At 43.6% G+C, this 21985-nt stretch overlaps 1 protein-coding gene across 1 annotated transcript in view; it reads right to left on the bottom strand.

Moving 5' to 3' along the window:
- The window catches only part of TNNI3K (TNNI3 interacting kinase), a 322872-nt gene extending 306587 nt beyond the window's left edge, over positions 1–16285 (bottom strand). Inside the window, 4 exon segments of the mRNA XM_072638208.1 lie at positions 1389–1486; positions 3545–3630; positions 15399–15507; positions 16108–16285. Coding sequence (XP_072494309.1) covers positions 1389–1486; positions 3545–3630; positions 15399–15507; positions 16108–16147 — 333 coding nt within the window. The 5' untranslated portion in view covers positions 16148–16285.
- Positions 16286–21985: the final 5700 nt, after the last annotated feature.

Raw genomic sequence — 21985 nt, 5'->3', positions numbered from 1 at the left:
GTTCCGTCCCTATTTGGTATCCATCACTTTGGAGGGGAATGGTCAATACTTATGGGTCAGGTAGGGGGACTTCTTGCTAGCAGCTAGAAGATGGTATGTATGATTCCCCCCAAAAAAAAGAACTTAAGAAGTGACAGACCCCAGCACACCAGGTTATGAGGTCCAAATGGCATCTGAAGGACAGGTAAACTTTCTTGGATGTTGTCTTTGCCTGGGAAGAGGATGAGCCCATGACCTAGGGAAGGGCTAAGATGAAGGCCCCTCCCCCACTGAATAGTTCTTGGGGGTCAACCCAGACAGTTAAACCTGTGACCACATCATTATCTGCTCCAATTCCCAAGTCCTAAACAGAACTTACTCTTGTCCCCTGTTCCTCTTTCTAACTACCCTATTTCCAATAGTGACAACACCATGCACTTACTTTCCCATGTTCAGAATTCTCATGCCATCTGGGACTGTGTCCTCCTCCCCGCCTCACTCCTAAACTTCCACCTGCCCATTCCTAGGTAGATCTCATCACTGAGAGCCAGGCTCTCCCTTCCTCTCCCTCATCACTACCCAGTGCTAGCCCTCAGTTCCATCAGCTCTGGTGACTGTGACAGCCCCCTACGAGGGCCTGCTGCCTCCTGTGCCCTGGCCAGAGTCCTGCTTGAGGGTCAAACATCATGGGCTGACTGATCCTTCAGCACACTGAGTCCTCCTCAAAAATCTTCAGCTCTCCATCTACCAAGTTAAGGGTGGATTTCTTTACCTATCACTCAAGGCTTCCCAAAATATAGTGTGTCCCAGCTTGCTTCTCCAGGCTTATCTGCTATAATTCCCTCCCACCCAGGCCCTCTCTGCCTCTTTCTGCCTCTGTGACCCTGAGGAGGTGACTTCTGATTGGAGCCTTCATTTCCCTCTTTTGGCTGACCTTAAGTCCTTTCTAGCTCTAAATATTGGTCTCTCTGACCAGCTGAGAGGCCGGGCGCCCGAGGGGACACCAAGCCACCTTGGTGGCCCCTTCCCCAGTCTCTGGGTGATCAAGGCATGCTCCACTTCCTACCAAAAGAACCCTCGAGGTAAGTTTCTAGACCAAGGGAAATCAGGAGGATTTCTGGAGCTCTAGAGGACCGCTGAGTGTGAAGAGAACTGGGTGCTCCAATGACTAAGTCCCGAACTTCAGGGAGGTGACAGACAGCCCTGGGGTTAGGACTGCCCGTGAAGACAAAGGATTAGATGGACCTGAGGCTCCCCTGGCTTTCTCTGCACTAGAGGATTATGGGTAATGAATCTCCCCCCTGGCCTGGGGAAAGTTAAGGCTTCCATAGCTCTAGAAGGAAATGGCTCAGCCATTGCTCTCCCCTCAGGCTCCCTGGGCATTATGAATAGGTAGGAAAAGGACTTACCATGTAAACTGCCAAGTGCAGAGCTGTAAACCCATTCCTTGTTAGCCGAGACGGGCGCAGCCCTTTTAGCATGAGGCTTCTAACGTGGGACTTGTTGCCTTTGATGAGAAAATGGAAGGAGGCTGATTAAATACAAAAGGCTAGCATGAGTTAGATGCTCAGTAAACATTCACTGTGTGGAAGCTGGCCATTTTCTTTTTAAGTTCTATTAGTTCTGGCTCCCTTAAATGTAACAACACCTTCTCAGGTGTGAAATGGACCCTTCAATGGGGATTTTATGCATTTGCCTCCTTAGCCATTTGTTGATTGGGTTTATCTTAATTTAGGTAATGGAGAAAAAGGACCTAGGACACAGTGGCAAGTGTTGCTTGGGCGATCATGGGTAGGAGAGACAAAGTCAGGTCACAGTAATCCAGGTGACTCCATCATACATGCCCACTGTGTGAAGCACAGAACATTTTCACTCTCCTTCTTAAAACTCTCTATCAATCTACCAACTAAGTATGAGTACACAAATTCCTAAAGGCACATAGACTTGAGATAGAAGAAAGTATAAGTAGGGAAGGTCCAAGTTCAGAGGTAGAGAACTGGGGGGAGGGATAGAGAAGGGCAAGACAAAGGGATGGTCTTGTTCCAGTTCTTCTCAGTGGCTTTAATTTTCTCTCTACCTTCTGAATAGGCATAAAATGTTCTACAAATGCCCACCACACCTTTCCCCCTCCTCATTTTAATTTCCCCAGTGCTCTCCTATAGGCCACTGCCTTCCCTATCCACTTCCCCAAGTGTCCCATTGGTGAGGTGCTCTGAGGATATAGTCAAAAGGAGGGGGGGGAGTACTATCAGATAGAGAGATAAGATTACTTAGTCAATCAACAAGCATCTAATAAGCACATACTCAACCAGACCCTGTGCCAAGTGTGGGGGGTCACAAAGAAGGGTGAAGGACAGTGCATCTCACAGTCAAATGTAAACAATGATATAGTCAGGAAAGATAGGTGATGATCTCAGAGCAAAGGTGCTAGAAGTGAGGATGGTGGAGAAAGGGACATTTTAGCTAGGACCTGAAGGAAGGCAGGGAAGCCCAGAGATGGAGATGAGGAGGGAAAGAAATACTGGCATGGGGGGACAGTCAGAGAGAATGGCCAGGTCAGAACCAGGATTGGATGGTCAGGACACAGAATGTTCAGACAAGATGTGCCTCAAATTCCCACATGACTTCAATAAGGAACTTTCCATCCTCTGCTGAAAGAGCTTGCTTCCCTGAGAGGGGACCCAAGGTGCTCTCACTAGGAACATTTTCTTTATAATGGTCCCAAATTTGCCTCTGCCCATTCTTCTCATTGCTGCTGTTTTGAACTAAGCAGACCATATCCCGTTAGACTTCCATGTCATAATCCTTCAAGTACTTGGAGAAAGCAAGCATTCTCCAACCCACTCCCACTCTTTAGCTTTCTTCAGGTTGCCCCTAAAACCTCTCCATCCTTTCCTCCCCTCTGAAGCAGCCTTCCTAGTGCTCCCCAATCTCAGTCCTTCCGCGTTGCGGAGCTGTCCAGCGTACATGCCTCACTGTTTGCCTGTGGTCTTCACCATTAGACTGGGAGCTCTTTTGCTCTTGGTTTCCCTCCTTCCTTTGCAGCCCTGGGTTATTAGAAAATACTTCTAATCACTTCAGGCTGCTCTCCCAGATTGCTGTGCCGTCGCTCTTGTTTCTTCCGTATCCATTCTAGGGTGCTTTATGTCTGGTCTCCTGCCATTCCTGATAAACTCCCAGAAGGTAAAGGCTCTTCTTGCTTTTTGGTCCCTCCATGCTTATTAAGATTCCAGGCACAAGGGGGAGCTTTAATCAATGTTTGTAGATGGACAGAATGATAGTATTTGGGATAAGACTTTAAATGCCTCTCAGTTTAAGATCTGCCTTTTCCTTGACTGGTAGGCACAACTAGGGCAGGGGTCCTTTTAAATAATCATGGGTTTGGGACACATGGCTGCTTCAGCTCTGAACCACATCAAACAGACTATGGGCCTACTGGTTTGCACCACAACTAAATGTCACTGGAATCTGAAGGGACAGAGCCAAGCAGAAAAGGGAGGGAAATGGAATGGCTTTGTAGACTGTTCAGCACTGAGGCATGTTGGGCAGAGCTCCAGGTACTCACCCCCACAAACGCAACACAGGTGAAGTAAGGAGAGGCCACTTTCCGTTCGGTAATTTAAATTGACTCTGCTGAAGGCTTCATCGGAGCTGCAAAGAGATTTTACAGACGATCACAGATTCAATCTTTCAGTGTGTTGTCTTTCATTTGGAAAATTATAGAAGGGAAACCCATCGCTATCACTGCAGAAAGACTTTCTTTCCTCATTGTTCCCTTTCTGCACACAGAGATCACCCCCCACTCGCCCCCTCCCCGCTCATGGTTAGACCTCAGAGAAGGAGCTAGTAGCAGAGGGGAGCTATCTGTATCTCTAATCAGGACTACTCCCTGTTACCATCTCTGTTTCTGTATTCACTCCCTTCTTTTTGACCTTATCTGCCCTTTACACTGCACACATCCCACATGCACATTTGCATTTGGTCTCCACAGTGGACCATCAGCTCCACGAGGACAGGCACATTGTGTTTCCCTTTCTTTCTATCCCCAGTGTTACCATCAGGCCAGGCACCAAGTAAGCACTTCAGAAATATTCACTGTCTTACTATACCCATGGACGGCTCAAATTCACCAATGGAGTCTTCACATTTTTCACTGAAACTCTTTGAGGGAGGGTGAGGTGAACAGTAAATGTCAGAAAATGGGAACATAGTTTGCCCAAGAAATAGGAATAATTGCACACAGGCAACAATAGCCATTTCTTCAGGGTTCAACTCCTTGGGAAGGAGATTCCCTTTACCTATGCCAGTCAGGATCTACTACACAGCTCAGAGTCTGAGAAAAATGCTTGAGTGACAGAGAAGTGAAATGATTGATCTAAGGTCACACCACCTCTAGGGACTGGAACCTAAGGATTGCTGGGTCTGAAGCTGCCTTCCTACCCACTGCCCTGAATCTCATGCTGCCCGCATTTAAGCATAGAAGTATGAGGATATATGTGTACATATACACACGTATGTCTATGTGGATATTAAAAGAGTGATGGACATAAATATGAATAATTTCAAAAAGGTGATTACTAAGATGTCAGGAAAAAGAATAAAATTCAAAAACATTATAAATTCTGTCTAAAATCCATTATCTTTACACCCTAACTAGGTCAGGATTTATAAGATTGTAAAAAACAAGGGTTAACCTTGATTAACGATTATTGCTTTAGAGGTGGAAGGGATGGGACAGGTCATCTATTCTAAATCTTCATATAACTCATGATAATTAATAATAATCATATTAACTAGCATTGATATAGTATTTTAAGGTTTGCGAAGGGTCATAGAGATAGGTCGTTTTTATCCTTGCAGCAACCTGGAGTCGGATCTATTTCCATTTTACAGATGAGAAAACTGAGGCAGACAAAGGTTAATTGACTTGCCCAAGGTCACATAGGAAGTAAGTGACCTATCTGGGATTTGAACTCTGGTATTCTGACTAGAAATTCTGCACTTCTTTGACAGAAGCACTAGTTTCTGAGTGAGAAAGGAAGTATGTAAAAGATTCCACTAATGAAACTTTTGCCTTTATGGTCTCCTCCCCCACCCCAAAAGAAAGAACAACTTTCTCTCCCTCTTCCTCCCCCCAAAGTGGCCCTAGGGAGCTTCAGGCAGCTCAAGCTCTTGACCTCTTGTGGGAAGGGGCCTCCCTTGGCATTTTCCAGCAACATCCGTCAGACCTCTGGCCTCTCAAGTCAATACTAGCTTGTCTCCTAACTATTTAAAAAGCCCTGCAACATCAGGCAGGTGATGGAGCCTTTGGGCTCTCAAGGGGGTCTTCCAGATCATTTGTTACATGCTCACCCTTGAAAGGCCCCACCAGTTCAGAGCCCTAAGATCTACTTGGGAAAATGTCAAAAAAGGAGAAAACCTGTCTGAGGTACTGTCACTTAAAAGGAAATAACCCTTCTACTTTGGGGAAACAGTGGAATGAAGAACCAGGAGGATCTGGCATTGGGGAATGGACCTCGAGGTCAGTCATCTAGGGGAGGTGTCTTCAGCTCCCCGCTATACTGGGTAACAACAATGCAAAGCAGACATCCCTTATTTCTTTAAATCTGTTCTCCCTCTCTTTGCATAGATAGACAGATAGATGGATGGGTGGATGGATAGATGGATGGATGTGTGTGTTTGTCCTTCGTTGTCAAAGAAGACCATGCCATCAGAGAAATAATGACATGACTTGCACTTGACTTTGTTTTGAGTGAGGGAGGACTGGGCAGATCACCAACCTCACTTCTTCTCCAGAGTCATCTGAATCCAGTGACCAGATATTCATCAGGATGACTGGAGATGACCCAGGATGAGGCAATTGTGGTTAAGTGACTTGCCCAAGGTCACACATCTAGTGAGTGTCCAGTATCTGAGGTGAGATTTGAACTCAGGTCCTCCTGACTCCTGCACTGGTGCTCTATCCACTGCACCACCTAGCTGCCCTATTTAGATGAATAGATAGGTGATAGATGGATAGATAGATAGATAGATAGATACATAGATACATAGATACATAGATACATAGATACATAGATACATAGAAGGATGGATGGATGGATGGATGGATAGATGGATGGATGGATAGATAGTAGATTTGTCAGCTAGGTGGTATCATAGTGTTTACAGCATTAGGCCTGGAGTCTGAAGGTTATGAGTTCAAATCTGACCTCAGACATTTACTATCTGACCTTGAGCAAGTCACTTAACCCTATTTGCCTCAGTTTCCTCAACTGTAAAATAAGATGGAGAAGGAAATGGCAAACTGCTCCAGTATCTTTGCCAAGAAAACCCCAAATGGGATCAGGAAGAGTCAATTGTGACCAAAACAAATGAACAGCAAACAACAATACCAAATGTGTGTGTGTGTGTGTGTGTGTGTGTGTGTGTGTGTGCCCTCTATTAGAATATAAGCTCCTTGAAGGCAGGAACTGCTTCCCTTTCACTCCTATCCCTGGTGCCTCCTTCATCATAGATGCTTGGTGCTCACTTGATTTCTTGATTAAGAGGATCTGGTTATTGGTGTTGTAATATTCCCTCCAAGGATGATAGGATTGAGGGGGCTGTTTTTCACTGAGAGAGGCAGTCTGGCCTAGGGGGTAGAGCCAGGGAGCTCTGGGTTCCAGGTCTGGCCCTGACACTCAATGGCTGTTGGGCCCAGAACAAGCCACTGAAACTATGAGTGGCCCCAGGCAACGTGCAAGATGATGGCATTCTGAGGCTCTGATGATCTGAAATTGCCTCCCCCTGTGCTTCCCTAGGCCTGTTAAGTCCTGGGTCCAGACAAAAGCAGGGCCGTTGTGGCTGGATTCCATTGTGTGGTTCCTTTGAGTCCTTGAGCTACACTTGGAGAGCTGGGTTGTATTTACAGGATGCAGTCAGACTGCCCTTGTCTGAATCCTTCCGCCGTGAAAACTCCCAGCAGGCCTCGGCTTCCCCTTGGGGAGGAAGGCTAAGGAGCAGGGGAGGAGAAGCATTGCTCATTCTTTCTCTTTCTTTTCTAAAACCCAGGGAGTCTGAGCTGCCTCATGTTCAGTCAGTCCTCATTAGGACTCAGAGAGGTATTAATTATAACTCATCCCAATCCTCTTTATAAGGGAAAAAAAAAGGCTGTGCCTGGTATTTTTAGGTCACTGTGAAAAATGCCATTTACATTCTGCAGGAGTCATTTTACAAGAATTAAACTGCCTCTAAGGGAGGGTGTTTCCTTCTATCCCCCCCTCCCACTTGAGGCCCTGCAAGTCACAGAAGACTCAGAAAACAGAAGGTTTGAAGTTTTCCTAAAACTCCCCAAAAGCTTGTAAGAGTTCTCTGACCAACCTGACACACAGTAGGGCCTTGGCAGAGAACAGAGCCCACTGTGGGTCAGGAACAGAGCTTATCATGAGGGGGTACCCAGCTAAATGTCCAACCTAATCCCTCTCAGCAGAGTGACGCCCAAAGGGAGGGCTCCCACTCCACTGGAACCATCCCTTCTGTGGGTCATGATGTCCAAGGACAGTGAGCCTACCACCTCTCACTGAAGCCCATCCCACAAGTGATGGCCCTGATGGGGAAGAAGTTGGTCCTTTTCTCAGAGGGCAAATCTCCCTCTGCAAACTCTATTCATTTGAATTCATTTTCTTTTTCCTTCTTTTGTCCACACTAAAGTCTCCATACCCTTTGAGCAGTCTTGAGATGGTAGAATCTTGAGGCTCTTCTCCAGCCTACATACCTTCTTCTGTTCTGCTCCAGCCAGAAACAGATGCACCATTCCAGGAGTGATCTGAGCAAGGCCAAGTATAGGGAGCAAAGAGCTCCCTCCCATCAGGCACTCTGCCTCTGTGAGAGGAGGACAGGACTCTGCTTGCTTTTGTGGCTGCCATGTCAAATTGTTGACTCATCAAATTTACGATGCACTAAAACCTTCCCTTTTCACAGAAACTGTAGTCTAGACATAGCTAGGGGGTGTCACAGAGCACTGCGTGCCAGACTTTGAATCAGGAAGACCTGAGTTCAAATATGACCTGAGATTCTTCCTAGCTGTGCGATGTTGGGCACATCAGTTAACCTCTGTCTACTTCAGTCTCCTCAGCTGTAAAATAGATATCATAGTGCACCTCCCTCCCAGGATTGTTGTGAGGATCAAATGAGATAATAATTGTAACATACTCAGCACAGCTCGGGGCACATAGTAGGTGCTACATACGTTAGGTGCTCTCAACATCTCTGTCGGAGTAGCTGTGGTCCAATGAGCTGCTTACATACAGCAGAGAGGCTGGAACACAATATTTGGGATATGGATGATCTAGGTTTGAATTATACCTCAGGTTCTTAATCGTTAGAAGACAATAGGCAGGACATTTAACTTCTCAGAGCCTCAGTTTCCCCATCTGAAAAATGGAGAACTACAGAGTCTGTCAGGGTCATGGCGAAGATCACATGGGAAGTGTTGCTTTGTTTCTGTTGTTGCTTTTGTAAGGCTTAAAGTATGACCCAGTTTGGGTTATTATAGCTGAGTGTGTGTGCTTGTGTGTGATTGTGTGTTTGTGTGTTTGTATGTATGTGGGTATGTGTGTTTATGTGTGTTTGTGTGTTTGTGAGTATATTTGTATGTGTGTGTGTGTTTGTGTGTATGTGGGTGTGTGTGTTTGTGGGTGTGTGTGGGTGTGTGTTTGTGAGTGTGTTTGTGGGTGTGTGTGGGTGTGTGTTTGTGTGTGTGTTTGTCTGACATTTTGAACCCAAACAAGGTTTCAGCCCAGTCACTATCAAAATCCAGGCCATTTTCCAGTTCCCTTTGTTCTAAACTGTTAAGATATTTCTGACTTGTGACTCTCTCATCTCACATGCTAGCTCTGCCTCCCAGCCTCAGGCCATTTGCAAGTCTGATAAGCAAGGCATCTATGCCTTCATCCAAATCATTTATGAAAATGTGAGTCCAGAGATTAATTTCCTGCTTGAGCTGGGAGGGAAAGAAGGGAAAAGCGGAGGTGCTGGATAAAAGCTGGTAGCATGCTCTCCCCAGGGGAAAGAGGCAGGTTGTGTCCAAAGGTTCCACAGGGAATCCTCTGCCCACTTTCCTTGTCTTTTCCACCTTGTCTATCAGAGGTTGGAGCTGAGCATCCTTGCTGGTAGAGAGCATAACAGTTTCAGGAAGCTTAAAGCTCATTCATTTCCCTCCTGGGTGATTTGCACTGCACATGCTCTGGGCTCACTGTCCCAACTCCCAAAGTCCTGTAGGGCTAGGTCATCTGAATTCAGGAGCTGTTTGTCCCTTCAGGGATGAAGGGGGCCCTAGAATGGTGAAGGGGGAATATTTCCAATACTATAGCTTGACAGCCCCCACCATTAAGCTCCCCACCCCATGACTGTAGAGTGATCTCTATTAATCAGTCAGAGTTGACTTTTACTGGCTTTTAATGGGTATTTACTACAAGTATAATTTATTTCAGGTATAACTGGTCCCCCAAATCCCCCGGCCCCAGCTGTCTCTGATTTACTTTCCTAGCAGTACATGTAGCCTCCATGCCCCAGGAAAGTGAGTTCAAACTTGGAGCTCCTGTAGCAAAGGGTAGTACACAGCTCCTAGCTTGGAGAAGTCCTTCCTCCCCCCCTGGCATGCTGCTCATAATGTGCCACCTGGGCAAGGTACAGCTTTTCTCTAGGACTGCTGGGAGAGTCTGGAAGCTGCCTTTCTTTGGGGCATTTACTTTTCAGTAAGGCAGATACAGCATCATCAGCTGTTCTTGGGTATTGCTAGAAACCCCCAAATCCTTTGAACCACCAAATGTTTCTAACAATTCCTGTGGCAGGAGTGGGAAGGGAGATACAAGATAAGGGTTAAAGTTCAGGCTAGAGCTCTTCTTCACCTACCAAACAAGGCTCCCATGTTTCAGACATCTCTCTCCTCAGTGATCCTTTCCATATTTGAGACACTTCCCAGTTTGATAAGCACATCAACCAAGAGACTGTTGGTAAATGTTTAACAGCTCGGTCTCCAGAAACATAATTTCAACCTTAATCTGAATTATTAATGCTTTCTCTGTTGCTTTTTTTAAGTCTAGAAAATCAACAAAGCAATAAATGGAGCCCTGATCTATACAGCATTTGCTAATTTCTGATGTGTAAATGGTAAGAAGGAAAATTTAAAAATCAGCTTCTGAAACCCAGTCCAAGCTGGTTCTGGTATATGCCTGATGCCATCTTTGGCTGTGGTGGCCAAGTCCCTCCATCAATCTGAATAGCCTTCCCTTCTAGTAGCAAAGTAGCTCAACCCCTGTTCGACTACTGCCAGGCCTAGAGGCCTGTATTGGGCTACCCGAGTCTTTCTTACCTCACCTCCGAGGTCTTCGGTTGGCCAAAACCGGATGCACATATGAGAGAAAGGACGTTCCAGAGTCGAACAGGGGTTGAGCTTTATTTCAGGGTCTAGTTACAAGTGCAGGGTGGTCTTCCTTAGGAGGAAGAGGGGGAGATTTCCTAAGGAGGCTAAGCTTAAGGGATTGGAAGTAGAAGTACAAGCAGGGAGAGAGGGGGAGGGGAGAGAGAAGAGAAGAAAGCGGAGCCTACTGTCCTCTTGGCTCCACACATGCTAAGAGAGAACTTTCAGGCTTCCTCAATCCTACTTAACCTTCAGCCGCACAGTTTGCATCTCAATACTGTGCTGTTAGGTAACTAGGTGTGCTCCAATCCGGGACAATCTCGAGGGCAGGGAGACTCCACCCATCACGTATCTCCCGGGGAGAGGCGGAAATACCCGAGCTAGCCGAGCTAGCTCACTCTAACCTTCTCGAATCCCCGCTGTTCATGGAGGGCCTCGTAAGACTCTAAGATTTAGAAGTCCCACTTTTACCCGCCCGAGACCGTCCACACGGAATTGAGCTTCCAATCCCAACAGGAAGAAACTAAAGGCCCTAAAAATGCCTTTCAGATGAGGTTGGCATGAACTGAAAAGATGACTAAAAGGTAGTAAACTCTGCATACCTAAAGAAGGTCACAGAGGACTTGTGGGGGAACATCGCTGATGACCCAAGGTGGAAGAGCATTGTATCCTTGATCTCTGTATGCAATGTTTTAGCTTAATTGTCTCTTTGGGAAAGAGGAGAATTCAGTCTGGTGGTGGGTGGGACGTGACAGATGAAAAGATAGCAATAAAGCAGATTTTTAAAATATTAGCAAGACGTCTGTTATTTCTTCATGTTTTGAAAGGTGGGAAAGGCATCATTACAAAAGATATTTGTTTTCTTTTCTGATTGTCAGTTCTCACTGCCAACTCTACCATTGAAGAAAAGGCTGCTGCCTGCTCCCCATGTTTGCTCCCCGCTCTCTGCATCTACCGTCTCTTCAAGTCAATGAAGTGAATCAGCAGGAGACTAGACCCTAACGATATTTAGCACTTTAGATTCATCATAGTACATTTTTTGGCCCAACTTTAATAACTAGGATGGGATTTTTTTTTTAATGGAAGTTACTTTTTGTGGTTATATTTGGATACTAATTTTCATTTCCCATTGGCTTCTAGTGAAATGTTTCTGTTTTGATAAATGCAATTAAAATATTCAAGATTTTAAAACACATCATTCCTAGGAGAGAAATTTAATTTTCTCTCCTTTTGCCTGTTCTAAAGTAACAGCGTGTGTCGAACTCACTGCCAATCGAACACCTCCCATGTATTCTAACATCCTAAGGCCAATTGACTTTCTAATTTCTCCTTACATTCATTGTCATCTGCCATAGCATCCAGTACCTTAACAGATCCTAATGAGTTCATAGAGCTTGCTGGGGCATGGATGGAGTCCCTAATTAAAATGAAGCAGTTATTATGAATATGTTGCTAATAATAAATTCTGGCAGAATGTAGTGTGGGCCATAAAAAATGGTGGTTCTGCACCCAAAGTTTCCTTTCTTTCTTGTAGCACAATGAACCTATTTTTTTAAGACTTTACCTTTTACCCAGAGGAGTACAAAGTTTTGTGATCTAATTAAGCTTCTTCCTTATGACCCTCCCTCTTTTCCGAGATGACATCTACGTAACCCCAAACAACACTTGAACAGTTGGCACAAACTAGTTGTGACACCTGTAACTGTCCCAAATATTCAGAGGGACAGCTGCAGGTTTTTATTAATTTAATAACTGTATATTTGGGATATTCAAAGGAAACTCAAGAAGGTAGAAAGAAGGTTTTGAATTGGAGGGATAAGAGAGGCATACTTTTGGGATCCCAAGTTTTTAGGTATAGAGCTAGATGGGAAATTCGAATTCATCAAAGACCAATCCCCTCATTTTAGATGAGGAAACGCGGCATGAGGAAGTTAAGTGATCTGACCAAGCAAGATTTAAATCTAGGTCTTCTTAACTTCAGGCCTAGAACTACTCTTTCTACAGACACGCTTCTCATAAGATGAGGAAACTGAGGCTGGGGTCACAAAGCTAATAAGTTTCTGAAGCAGAATTGATTCCAAGTCAATTCACTCAGCCACCTTACTCCCCATGACCTCATGCCCAAAGGAGTCATTCAGAATTCTGGGGCTAGTTTGCTAAACCTTCCATTCTGTCCTTCTTTGATCCAGACATGATTTTCTTGGTGCAGAGAACTGCCAGTCATTCAACAAGTACTGATGAAGCACTTACTATGTGCCAGGCACCGTGCAAATCACTGGGATACAAAGAAAGACAAAAGACAGTCCCTTTTCTAAAGGATATCACAGCCTAAAGGGGTAACAGCGTGCTAAAACATTCTTCACAAACAAGCAATACACTCAATCCACTGGACCAAATCATAGAGGGAAGGCAGCAGTGTTAAGAGGGATCCATAAAAATGTTCATTAGAAGATAAGGCTTTAGATGATGCAGGGGAATGGGAATGACAAGAGTTCAGGCAAGAGGGACAGCCTGTAAACATGCCCTGAATGGGAGACTGAGCTGGAGGCAAGAAGGCCAGTGCCAATGAATCACTAAGTCTGCAGGAGAGAGACACAGGAGGTAGCTACCTTAACAAGGGCTTTCAAAGTCTAAAAGAAGATTATACAACTTTTCTTAGAGGTTCTTAAGTTTACTCTGTGTGTGTGTGTGTGTGTGTGTGTGTGTGTGTGTGTGTGTGTGTGTGTGTGTGAGAGAGAGAGGAGAGAGAGAGAGAGAGAGAGAGAGAGAGAGAGAGAGAGAGAGAGAGAGAGAGAGAGAGAGAGGGCTACACTTGCTTTTTAGGCTGAGTGGAGGATTAACTGAAGTGGGGAGAGACTTGAGGTAGGCAGCGCTCCTCCCCACCCCCAGCAGCACTGCAGTAGTTCAGGTGTGGGAGGATCAATGTCTTCTACTGTCCGAGGAGAGAAGGGAGCACATGATAGAGCTATTAGCGAAGTCAATTCAACATAGCTTGGTAAATAATTGGAATTCTCCGGTGAGACAATGTCCTCTGTTAACGATGATCAGAAGCTGCTCTGAAACGTAAGAGAAAGAGCTGTCTAGGGCACGAAGAGGTCACGATTTGTTCAGAATCACAACACAACAGAGTTTGAACCCAGATCTTGATTCTGACACCAGCTTTCAGCTTCTTTCCTTTCATCTGTTCACTTATGAGGCAGCCTGGTGGTACAGTGGCTAGAGAGCCAGGCCTAAAGTCAGGAAGACAGGTTCCAATCTGGTCTCAGATACTTAGCAGATATGTGACCTTGGGCAAGTCACTTCACTTTGTTTGCCTCAGTTTCCTCACCTATAAAATTATCTGGAGAAGGAAATGACAAACCCTACCAGTATATCTGTCAAGAAAACCCCAAATAGGTTCACACAGAGTTGGACGTGACTTAAATGACCGAATAAAATCAATCTATTATCAGCTTTCATCTGTGAGCATCTATCTATTGTTCAGCAGACATGAAGGAGTTGGATTGGCTTCACTGGACAGAATGCCAGCGTAATGAGGCAAACGCTTTATTGGAATATTGGGTCATCTGATATGAGACGGGGAGAGGACAGAGACCAGACCTATAATTTATTCATAGAGGGAAGTCCCAGATGAGGAAACTCCCTCCATCAGCTAGATCGATCAGCACCTTCTTGACAACCTATAATCTTAGAAAGTTACCAAGAGGGCTGGTGACTTCCCCTGGGGTCATATGGCCAGCAGGAGTCAGAAGCCAGACTCGTAGCCTGGCCTTTCTAGCTCCAAGCTTGGTTCTCTACCCATTATGTCCCACTGATGATACACAAAGTAGTCGGCCCAGGACATCCTAGCACCAGTGTCAGCATTATGAATATTGCCTCAGACCGTAGAGGATGTCATCTGAAGCAATTCTTTCCTAGGCCATAAATCAAGTCCATTTCTGCCTCTTATCAACTGTGTTGACAAAAGTCTTTTACCCACAGAGATTTTATTATCCAGATATGAGCACTGTATATATGTCAATGTGTCTGGGCGTTGCTTTTGAAAAGATATAATGCTACCGGGTCCTTGGTTTGTAACGTTTTCTGAGAATAATAAAGGAAAACTGATTTTAAGACAACCTCAAGTTCTGGCTGTGGGCTCAGGGCAGGAATCACATTTTTCAACAGGATGAGGTTCAATGGCTGAATATCCCCTCAGCTGGGCAGTCAGACTCAGTGATCACTGAGCCCAATTCTCTAAAAGGTTCTTGTACCCAGGGGGTTCCTGCCCCTTTACTTGGGTATTTTATTCTTTCCAGGGTTGTGACACTACCCCAGATGCATTTTTCTCATGCTTCCACAGAATAAAGTCTACTTGAAGCCCTGAGTGGATATGACATGCTCTCATCTGATTGCCCAGCATGCCCAGCTTCCTGAGGATTGTCAAAGTTGGACTTGCCCTAATCACCAAAGGAGGACAGTGTGGCCAATTGGGTGCCACCATTAGGGAAATGAGATCACACTTCTTGTGACTGGTGTGGTTCATAGGAGCCAAACCATCCCTGAATGAGTTACTGAGTAAAGGAGTCACCTGGGTTTTCCTCAGCTTTCATGTTCCCCACTCCTTTCTCTCTGTTGCAAGAGGAAAGGGTGGAAAAGAGAGATTACAAATTGAAGGAGAATTAATTATTTGCACAGGAAGAGAGAGTTTAGCTCATAGGGAGAGCTGTGGTGCTGCCTGTGGTGAACTGACGAGGGTCAAGGCCCAGGGCTTTGCAAGTGAGGCTCTCTGTTGACCATTGGTCATTACGTCTTGGAAGCCAGCAGCCTTTTATCCTCAGGAGAGCTGGTGTGCTGTATTGGGGAGTCAGCCCTTCTGGGGTCAGGAAGTGGATCCAGGACCTGCCTTGCGCACCTACAGGATGTGTCCCCACTTCTCAGAGCAGCTACCCACGACTCTCCAGCTACTGACTAGTGCTAGTGGAGAGAGTTCCCATTTTAGAGGCAGCATCCGTCCAGCTGGTCCTTCCAGGCCACTTACCCAAAAGCATGCTTCAGTTCTGTCTTCTCTTTGTCTTTGATGAGCAGGTCATCTTCCAGCCTCTCTGTTATAATGACGTAGGATTCACTGACTTTTTTCTTCCACTCATCTAGTAAAGGAAAACAAATGGGCCTGATTTGCGGTTGTGTTTTGCACAAAGCAGACACAGTTCATAACACTAGTAATCAAAGCCTTGCTTTCCATATTCCATTCTACAATACCGAGTTTAGATCACTGATTTTGAATTTTAAATGCAGATGTTTAAATTTAAAATGCAATCAGACTGAATGGGAATAATTAAGGCCTTATTTTATTTTGGATAATATATTTACTCAGAAAAATCGATTTTACTTATTACATTTGATTTTATTGCATTTTAATTATAGCAATCTCTGGTCTTAGGACTGAGTTTGAGATTTTTAAATACTAATTACTTAAGAATTAATTTTTTAAAATCCCTAGATTCAGCAGTATTCTAATTCAATTTCAATTATATTATGTCAAGGTAATAAAATGCACACCTCCTATTCACTTTCCCCAATCTTTTTTGTTTGTTTTATTCTGGGCTGACCTTTCAGAAAGAAATGATCTGAGTTCATCTCCTCACCCAGACACTCCTACACAACATCTTAACCTTGACCTAAGATGGAAGCCACCCTGCTTTCGAGTCCATTCCACACAAATCCACATTAGAAGAAATTGGGCTTACCAGTGCAAGTTTGGGTCGGTCGAGATTTATAATTCCCCATCAGTTGGCTTTTTCGCCCTGGTCTCAGTGAAGGTCTCCCAGGAATGTGTCATTGAGCAGGACTCTGAAAGCCTGGCTAAAAATAAACTAAACTAAGCCAAATAGAATGTCATGTCAGGATGACAAAAGAACAAAACTGAGTGTGCCCTCCAGTGTAAAATAATAAAGGTAACTAATCAGTTGGCTTAAAAATTCAGAATCCAAAAACTAAATTGCACACAATTTAATGGGGGTCTTTGCCTCCATCAGTTGATGGTCTAGCCATAGTCACACGTTATGTACTTTTTCTTATACAGACACTGTAGTATCTGAGCCTTTCAAAAAAAAAGTGATTAAAAGAGCATATCTTCACTATCCATTTCTCCCCTTTCCCATCACGAGGACTGCAGCAAGAGTCAGAGGGTCAGATGGCACAGTTTGGCCCTGATCATCAAAATAACTGAGTCCCTGGCCTAGTGGATCTGAAATAGTCATACCACAAAATAGAAGATGAGAAAAGGCTAAAAAAAAACCTTTTAAAACAAAAAGTTTTAACAAACCAACAGGTGTAAGTACTAAGAATTCAGAAGGGCTGTGAGAAAACAGAACAGTTTCATGTAATTCACCATTATTTGTATGTATGTATGCTTTTTAAAGTAGCTGCTGATACACAGGCTAGGGTCATCTGAACACACACAGGGTTAACTCACTAGATAGAAAGGCAGCATGGTGGTAGGGAAGAGGCAGAGGTGGAAAGACTTTTATAATCACCAGCCTTTCCAGAGAGCTTTAAGGTTTGCAGAGTGAACAGAGTAGACATACAACACACAGAAACAAATGACTATAGTAACCTTGTGTTTGACACAAGATTTAAGCTTTTGGGGTAAGACTTCATTATTTGGCAAAAATTGTTGGAAAAACTAGAAAGCAATTTGGCAGAAATTGGGTTTAGACCACCATCTTACACTATTTACCAAGATAAGGGCAAGATAGGTGCATGACGGAGATATAAAAGGAGATACTATAAATTAACTCAAAGAACATGGAACATATTACCCACCAGACTTAAGGAAAGGAGAAGAAATAAATACACAAGAGTTAGAGAGTACAAGGAGGTTAAAAATGAATAATTTTGATTAAATTTTAAAAAAAGGTTTTGTACAAATAAAGTCAATGAGGCCAAGATTAGAGAGAAAGCAAAAAATTGGGGGAGAGGGGGAATATAGACAGTTTCTTGGATGAAGTTCTCATATTTCAAATATATAGAGAACTTTGTCAAATGAAATCATTCCCCAATTGACAAATGACTAAAGGATATGAACAGGCAGTTTTTGGATGGAGAAATCAAATCTATATACAGTCAAATGAAAAAATGCTCTAAACCATCATGGATTAGAGAAATGCACATTGAAAGAACTTTAAGATATCATCTTACACCTATTAAATTCCCTAAAACCATAGATAGAGAAAATGATAAATGTTGGAGAGGACAAGGAAAAATGGGGACATTAATACACTGTTGATGGAACTGTGAACTGATCCAACCATTCTGGAGAGCAATCTGGAATGATGCTCAAAGAGTTATTAAACCGTGTACACCCTTTGACCAGCAATACCACTATGAGGTCTGTTCCCCAAGGTGATAAGTCTAAACTGAAAGGAATTTATATGTTCTAAACTATTTATAGCGTCTCTCTTTGTGATGGCAAAGAACCAGAAATTGAGTAGATACCTATCAGTTGGGGAATGGCTAAACAAGCTGTGATACATGACTGGGATGAAATACCACTGTGCTGTAAGAAATGAGGATTGGGGAGATTTTAGAAAAAAAAAACATAGGAAGACTTGCATGAAATGATGAAGAGTAAAATGAGCAAGGCTAAGGGGATATTGTACACAGCAATAGCGACATTGTTCAGAGAACACCTGTGAAGAATGAAGTTATTCAGAATGCTGTAAATACCTAAATCAGCTCTAAAGGACCTGCAAAGGAAGATGCTATCCACTTTCAGAATAAGGAATGACAGCGAAGTATGTCTAATGTAACTTTACACACACACACACACACACACACACACGTGTGTGTGTATACATATTTACATACACATATCTGTGTCTAATAGTGGTCTTTGGGGCAGGGTGGGGAGAAAGGGAAGAAAAGTGCACAGCACAGAACAGAAACCACTTAGGAAGAAGTACAGAAAAGTAGGGTAGCTTTGAAAATAATGTGTAGGTTTCATGACAGTTTTTTTAAGTAAACAGTGAAAGGGAGATTCATGGTTTCACGTTGAATCTTCTTTTTCTGTTGTGCTATGTACACAAAAATGCTTTTCTCTTTTGGTATTTAAGTCCAAAATGAATTTTTTAAAAAAGAAAACGTTTGCAGAGTACTTGACAAATGCCATCTCTGGGAGGTCAGCCCACCTAGCTAAGACGTGCCTGAGCTGACATTTGAACACAGCCTTCCCGACTCCAGGCACAGCTGGAGCTCCCCAGCTGCATCTAGTATACCTAGAGTCAGGACAACCAGAACTCAAATCTGACCTCTGGCTGCATGAGTCATCTCCAGTCTCTGAACCTCAGTTTCCTCATCTGTAAAATGAAGATGATAACCACACCTGCATTGTCTCCCTCAGAGTAGAGGCTAAGATCTGTTTTGCTTTGGTCCGTATCCTCAGAATCTAGCACATAGAAGGATTTATTGGATAGGACATTAATAGGGTCAGGCATGAACCCTAGGAAAATCACTTTGCTAACTGTGTGGAGGACCAAAGGAGAAAGATGTGAAGTGGAATAAGCAGATCGGAGGCGATTGCCATAATGCAGACAGAGGTGAGGAGGGCTCGAGCTCAGCTGGTAGCAGTTTGAGAAGACTGAAGGGAGATAGAGTGAAGGCAGAAATGATCCTATTTCTGATCTATACAGCTGATGGCTGTATAGACTGAGGCAGGGTAGAATTGAGTGCAACATCAAGATCATAAACGTGGGAAACTGATCAGATGGTAACCTCCATCACAGAATACATCTGTTTAGAAGAGGTCAGGTTTGGTGACAGAGAAGGGGGACCATCACATCTCTCCTTCTTGATGTTCCTCCATTTTGGTATAGACGTATTGTCACGCTGGATTTCTACTTTGCCTTCTTTTAACCCCAGTTCTTATGTAAGGACAGCAACAACAAGAAAACCAGTTGCCATTGTGGTAGAACCCAGAGACTGATGAGGACAGTCTCACCACTTCTGCTGAAGCACAATGAGTTTCTCCCCAAGGCCAGAGACTCCTTGTTTTGAATCCAGGATGACCATTTACTTTTGGTATGTGATATATGCACATGGAAAATAGCATGTATCCAGAAGGCCACTTGTCACACGGAGACATCCTTTATAATGTGCTAGCAGGTGCTTCTCCCCTACTTGCTTGGAACAATGTTTGAAGTTGAGCCCTTTACCAACTATTTCATCTAGATTGTAATAAAATTCCCCCCAGGCCCCACACCAGGGAAAGGCAATGAGTTACTTCAAGACAGGTTGAATTTCAGATGGCTGGGGGATATCCAGACTGAAATGTCCACCAGGCAAATGAGGGTATGGGACTGGTTTGGGGAGAGTCCCCACTCCCACTCAACCCTCAGGACTGTTCACAGATAGGAGGATTTCAGTAATGAGGGAGAACAAGAGAAGAGCCACACTAAAGAAGGCTGAAGAAGGAATGAAGAGATGAGTGTGGCTTTAATGAAAATAACAACCTGTGTCAAGAGTGGAACTGGCCATGCATGAGTAGCTTAACTGGTATCTCCCACTCAGATGGCAGAGTCTAGAAAATCATAGAATTTGAGAGATGGGAGGCCTTCAAGGGTCATTTAGTTCCACTAAACCATGAATACAATTTCTAGTTGTAACATACATGACATGTGGTTATCCACCATCTGCTTGAATACTTCCAAGGACGGGACACTCATTACCTCTCCTAGCACCCATTCTACTTAGGTAATGTCAGATTTCCTCTATTTTGTCCAATGACTCTAAGAAGCCATGTAAATAGAGTCAAAATTCTGGAGTTGCAGGCCATCTCATAAGGCATCTAGCCTAAGTCCTACTCAAGAAGACTTGGTTACAACATACATGATAAAAGGTTATCCAGAATTTGTTTGAAGACCAGTCCTTCAAGGTCATCCATTTCACTTCTGGACAGCTTCAATTCAGGAATTCTTGATTTCAAGGGGTCTGGGAACTTGGAACTGTTAATATATTGATAACTTCATTTCAATATGTTGTTTGCTGAATATTCAATATAAAGTATTTCATATATCATATTTTATGCATTACAAATATTCTCAAAAGTGATTCATAGGCTTTCCCAGACTGTCAAGCCTGCCAACCCTACACCTGGGGTCACAAAGACCTGAGTTCAAATCCGCCCTCAAATTTCCAAATATTATCTTATTTGAGTCTCACAACAACCCTGGGAGGCATTTTACAATTGAGGAAACTGAAGCAGGCAGAAGCTAAATGGCTTGCGCAGAGTTATACAGCTAGGTCACGCAAATCAGAGGCCAGATTTAAATTCAGATGTTCCTGATTCCAGGCCTAGAGTTCTATCCAAAAACGAGATTATAAAATGTTTCAAAGGATGTTTATGGGAAAACATCTACCAACCACATCAAGGAATATATGGATATCGATAAATTTGTACACTTTCTTTAGAGCTTATTTGGATTTATTCTGCACGTCCAAGTGAAGTTAATGACATCTTATTCTCTTGAATTTCCATTTGACCTTCCTGGTCCACTGAACTGGCTGAAAGCAAAGTGAAAACCTTGGTCTATCCCATGTGTCCACTAGATTATTTGTCCTCAGTCATGACTGTGTTCTCTGAGGAACCTCTTGATATGTTTTGCCAGCTTTCATTCTATGGGCAGGTTCGGATATTCTTGTTCTAATTTCTATTTGTGTTTTTGATAATTTTTAAATTAGCCTCTTCATGAATATTTGAAGGATCAGTGTTAAGTTTGTGAATGACCCAAATGGACCTACTCAATTCTTCTTGCCATCTGGATCATGACAATGATATGATGTATGTACAGGAAATGCAGCCAGGATATCCCACGCCACGGACTAGGTGTGGACATACATTAACACGTTAAATGCAATTTTTCTTCCTAGTGTCAAGATCTCTTCTGAGTACATACTGCAGCATTTTTTGTTTTGTTTTGTTTTTTTAATGTTGCCTGTGATTACCAAGGAGGCAGCTAGGCGGCTCAGTGGATAAAGTGCTGGACCTGGAATCAGGAAGACCTGAGTTCCAATGTGGTCTGAGACACTTACTAGCTGTGTGACCCTTGGAAAGAGAAACATCTCTTTCCCTTAATCCAGTGGAGAAGCCACTCCAGCATCTTTGCCAATTAAACCCCATGGACAGTAATGTCATGCTATGATCCACAGGGTCATGAAGTCAGGTATGACTGGCTAAAGTCCAATATGGTTACCAAGCAAATAAGAGACTTATTAACATGTATATATACATGCATACATATATATAGATGCACACACACATGTGTGCATGTGTAGGCATGCACACATATATGTACTCTATGTACACATGCACATATATGTGTGTTTACATGTTTACGTGTGTGTATGCCTTCCCCCCCTTCTCCTCTATAAACACCAAGTTCCTTCTTGTAGCACAGAGCACTGAGAGGCGTAATGCACTATATAAAACTGAAGAGTATTATGGAAACATCCCTATGGATTCATGTTTCCATAATTCTTTGATTCATTCCTGCATTCATTTGGCCTTTTCCCACCCAGTGGTAAAAGAATACTTTGTAATATTCTCCTTTTTGTCAGAGAAGTTTTCAT

This window comes from Notamacropus eugenii, chromosome 2 (assembly GCF_028372415.1).
Source record: "Notamacropus eugenii isolate mMacEug1 chromosome 2, mMacEug1.pri_v2, whole genome shotgun sequence".
Classification (NCBI taxonomy): Eukaryota; Metazoa; Chordata; class Mammalia; order Diprotodontia; family Macropodidae; genus Notamacropus; species Notamacropus eugenii.
Note: the sequence above shows the minus strand (reverse complement) of the source record. Positions and strands in the feature narration are given on the sequence as shown.